The sequence below is a fragment of the Sipha flava genome, unplaced genomic scaffold (assembly GCF_003268045.1).
Source record: "Sipha flava isolate LNK unplaced genomic scaffold, YSA_version1 18706_pilon_pilon, whole genome shotgun sequence".
Classification (NCBI taxonomy): Eukaryota; Metazoa; Arthropoda; class Insecta; order Hemiptera; family Aphididae; genus Sipha; species Sipha flava.
This window is the reverse complement of record NW_020272400.1, coordinates 1-4,585: the sequence shown is the minus strand read 5'-3', so window position 1 is coordinate 4,585 and position 4,585 is coordinate 1. Positions and strand designations below refer to the sequence as shown.

At 53.4% G+C, this 4,585-nt stretch overlaps 1 protein-coding gene across 1 annotated transcript; it reads left to right on the top strand.

Moving 5' to 3' along the window:
- The first annotated feature begins 2,070 nt into the window (after window positions 1-2,070).
- Window positions 2,071-2,841, top strand: LOC112681163 (uncharacterized protein K02A2.6-like). Its single transcript, XM_025551425.1, has one exon. The coding sequence runs from the start codon at window positions 2,071-2,073 to the stop codon at window positions 2,839-2,841; it is 771 nt and encodes a 256-aa protein (XP_025407210.1).
- Window positions 2,842-4,585: the final 1,744 nt, after the last annotated feature.

The window sequence follows — 4,585 nt, the reverse complement described above, 5'->3', positions numbered from 1 at the left end:
TGACTTCCTCGTAGAGCACGAAGTCTCTTGGGATTACGCCGCATGCACTATTCACCTGGGCGCTAGAAAGAGGACCACCACATGTTGGAAAGGTCACACTGCACCCAACAACACAACCCCCGATTTATCAGCTTTGGAAATCTCCGGAAACCCGGAAACGCGCGCAAATTTCACCGCTGTATTAAACAAATACGCGGCGGTTTTTAGCGACCGGGTCGGTAGAACCAAGCTCATTGAGCATGACATCATACTCAAAACTCAGACACCCATCGCACTCAAACTTTATCCCTATCCGATAGCGAAACAAAACATTATCGATGACATGGTTAGGGATATGGAGACCCAGGGCCTAGTTGAACCAAGCACCTCCCCATGGGCAGCACCAGTAGTCTTAGCGAAGAAAAAAAGACGGCTCACCACGCCTCTGTATAGACTATAGGCGCCTTAATGAAGTGACCGAATCTGACGCATACCCGATGCCCGACTTGAACAAGTTGATAAGGCAAATGAGAGGAGCGAAAGTTTTCAGCATTTTGGACCTTAAGTCGGGTTACTGGCAAGTAACACTTAACCCGAACGCTAGAAAATATTCAGCATTTCGAACTCGCAGGGGATTGTATCAATTTAGGGTCCTCCCTTTCCGTCTCAAGAACAGTCCCATGACATTCGTACGGCTCATGAATGAGGTCTTAAGAGGTTATCTGGATGAGTTCGCCCAGGTGTATTTGGACAATATTGTTATATTCTCCGCAAACCAGGACGAACACCGATACCACTTGGACAAAGTACTTGAACGTCTCATGAGATACGGACTGTGACGTGCCACACTAAGAAATGCAAGATTGGTTCCACCGAAATCTCCTTCTTAGGGCATCTTGTTGACTCTAAGGGCATCCACAAACAACCGGAAAAGTTGGAGTGCATAAAAAACTTTCCGGTACCAAAAAAAGTTAGGGACTTGCGTAGGTTTTTAGGCGTGTGCAATTGGTATTGTCAGTTTGTGAATAACTATGCCCCCTTAACCAACCGACTTAAACAGGGAACGAAGTGGTCATGGACGGATGTCGAACAGAAAGCCTTTGACTCTGTCAAAAGTGCCCTGTACGACTCGCCTAAATTATCCCCACCCGATTACACCGAGCCTTTCTGTCTCCAGACTGATGCTAGCGAACTAGGCGCTGGCGCGGTACTTTTCCAAAGGGGTGACAGACCGGAGGAAAGACGCGTCATCGCTTACGCGAGCAAAAAGTTCTCGGACACCCAGAAGCGATACGCCGCCGTAGAACGCGAGTGCTTGGCAATTATATGGGCCACGGACAAATTTAGACCATACCTTGAAGCGCGACCGTTTAAGCTCTTTACAGATAACGCAGCACTAACTTGGCTTCACAGGGCAAAGGACAATAATTCAAAGTTAACGCGATGGTCTCTCCAACTCGCAAACTTGGATTTCCACACGATACATGTACCCGGCGTGCAAAACGAGGGACCAGACATGTTATCACGGAACCCTGCCCCAGGCCCACCCGTAGATGAGGATCAGCTTGAGGAGCGCTTAGTAGGGGTACCCACCTCACCACCCACCAACACTACTAACCCCCCCGCTGATAACATCTTCACCACAGTCGAAACGGTCGACGTACTCTCCGACGTCCCGTTTTCCACCACAATACTCGCGTCTTGGCAATCCAACGACCCCCAGACGCGAGACATTATCAAATCAATTAAGTCGGACACCCCTGCACGTAACACCAGAAGCGCCACAAAAGATACGGACACTTTTGTCCTATCGGATGGCCTCCTGCGGCAAAACGTCAAGGGCCACTTATCAGTCGTGATACCCAAAACCCAATCCCAACAGGTGATCTGGAGGTATCACGACCACATCACGGCTAGTCACTCAGGGTGGAAGGAAACTTACCGGGCAGTCAGGGACCGTTTCTATTGGAAGGGGCTCAAAAACGACGTGAGGCTGTATGTCAAGTCATGTCACATATGTGCATGTACTAAACCACTCAACTCACGGTCGAATAACCCCGACACCCCTGGGAGGTTATCAGTATAGATTTAATGGGACCCTATCCTCGCACGAGTAAAGGAAAATCCTATATCTTGGTAGCCACCGACTGCTTCAGTAGATGGACCGAGGCATACCCGCTCGGAACAGCCACTACTAAAAACATTACCGAAACGCTCGAACGAGAATTTTTCTCACGTTTCGGCTACCCCCGCGTGTATCTCAGTGACAATGGCCCCCAGTTCGTGTCAAACGACATGCTTAGCGCGATTGAACGATGGGGGGCGGAAGGTTGGACCACCCCAACCTATCACCCAAGAGCCAACCCGGTCGAGCGCCGCAATCAGGACTTAAAGAAAGGACTACGCGCGGCACTCACCAACGGCAAACACACCACCTGGGACACGAAGTTAGCCCCCATTTTATTTGCTATTCGAAATCGGCGCAATGTACAGACAGGATATCCACCATCGGTGTTAGTACTCGGACGCGAGTACAAAAGACCCGGGGATTGGACCCTAAAATCTGATTCACATACGCAGGTCGAACCAATAAACAGGGATAGACTTAAGCGGGAGGTAGAAATCACAGGCAGACACAACCGGGACATAGTGGCCGAGAAATGCAAATTCTCGGAGGGAGATATGGTACTATATAAGGCCCACCACTTGTCCAAGGCCCACAAGGTATTTCATGCGGGATTCGCACCGAAATGGTGGGGCCCCGTAAGGCTGGAAAAGCGAGTTGGTAAAGGAGTTTTCCTAACCGATCAGCTACCGCCGAGAAAGATCCACGTGTCCTGCCTAAAACGCGCACATAATTAATTAATTACACGATTGCGCGTTTTTCAGCACCACCTCCAGCCACCATCAGTGAACAACATGGACACTAACAAGGTTGTGGAGATGTTGGAAAAGGTTAGGGAGGCGGTCACGTCACAGGGATCGTCGGGAAGCTGCCGCACAGTGGACGACGTCAACAAGGCGGGGGTAGATCAACTGCGGGCTGAGCCGCTCCTTTGGGCAGCCTACTGCCGGTGGTGGGCCGACCGGACCGCCGACCTGGTCAGGACACTTGGCTCCTCGGCGGCGAGGTCGCCGGGTACACCAGCAACGGCGAAGACACCACGCCCGTCGACACACCAGCGTGTCCCAACCGCCAAGGCAACGGGTTCGAGACGCGTGAGGGCGGCTACCGGCACAGTGACGGCCACCCTTACAACACCGGCTACCACCACCAAGGCACCTCCACCACGGCAACCCACCCGCCCCGCAGCGACAAAACGGGACATAACTTGGGTGAGGCCGGCTCCGGGGCGTCCATTAGTCCCGAGGATGCCACCAGCAGAACCACATCCACCGACGACGGAGTGGACGGGGATGCCAAGCCGCGTGGCGTACGTGGACCGCCTACCGACGCCACCACCTGCACCTCCCTCCGACAAGCCAGGACCATTGGAGCCCTGGCCCAAGGCCGTCAAGCCGACAACATCGACGCAGTCGGCAGAACGGGCCAAGGAGCGGAGGAGGGAACATCAGCGGCAAAGGAGATTGCGGGCAAAAGCCGAGAGGGAAGGTCCGAGTCAGCAGTACCGGCTGACGAAGGCGACTACCTCGGCTGGGTCGGCCACCGACCCGGAAGACCGGGAGTCGGTGCAGGTGTCAGCACCGGTGCCAGGTGGTTCCGCCCAGGAACACCGGCCGGAGCGAGACACCAACCCGGGGGAGGCGATGGAGGTCGATGACCGAATCCTCGATGAACCCGGGTCACCACTCCCAACCTTTCCGGACATCGAGGAAGGCCCGCCCGTGTTCTCCACACCGCTCACATCCCCCAGGGCGGACTAGACACCACTGCTGGATACGGCCCGTCTACCATAGACTAGACATCGTCTCCACGCCTCGGCGTCGTCCCCACCACAACTGGGGGACACCACAATGGGGGTACAGTTAGTCGGCGACCCGACCCAATAAGTCCGGACATCGCCGACGGACGAACCACCATAACAGTCACGGGGAAATAGCGTACCGAACTGGAGCAGTACCGCGACTGGCGGTTTGGCGGGGGAGTATGACGCGGACCCGTGCGGCAGCCGTTACCGAAACGGCAGTCGCCGACCGTGTCCTTATCTCTCTCATCAACCACCACTCCGCGGCACGCAACGCTGCAGAGATCCCCGTCCACCCATCCATCACCGGACAGGGGACGCGAGCCGTCGCTACGACGTCCGACAGGTACCACCACATAACCGGGCCGTTTTTTTCCGAGATCGTGTACCGAGACACAACTCACGTTCTCGACTCACATAATTACCTTTTTGTTTATTGTGACATATTTACGGTGTACGTTATTGTGATTATTATTATTATTTCCTTTCTCCATTTCAACTTAAACTGTGTGTCTACATAAATATACATTTTGTGTCACCACAAGCCGAAGTTGTTCATTTTTCTCACATTCAACTTTTGGCTTACCGCACCGCGACCGTGCACACACACACCATCACCTGTGTGCCGCGTCAAAATCTTTTCCTATCTCACCCTGTGATAATATTGCTCCTAATGCTTT

Coding starts and splice junctions, on each gene's coding strand:
- LOC112681163 (XM_025551425.1), top strand. CDS start 2,071: ATGGGACCCTATCCTCGCACGAGTAAAGGAAAATCCTATATCTTGGTA.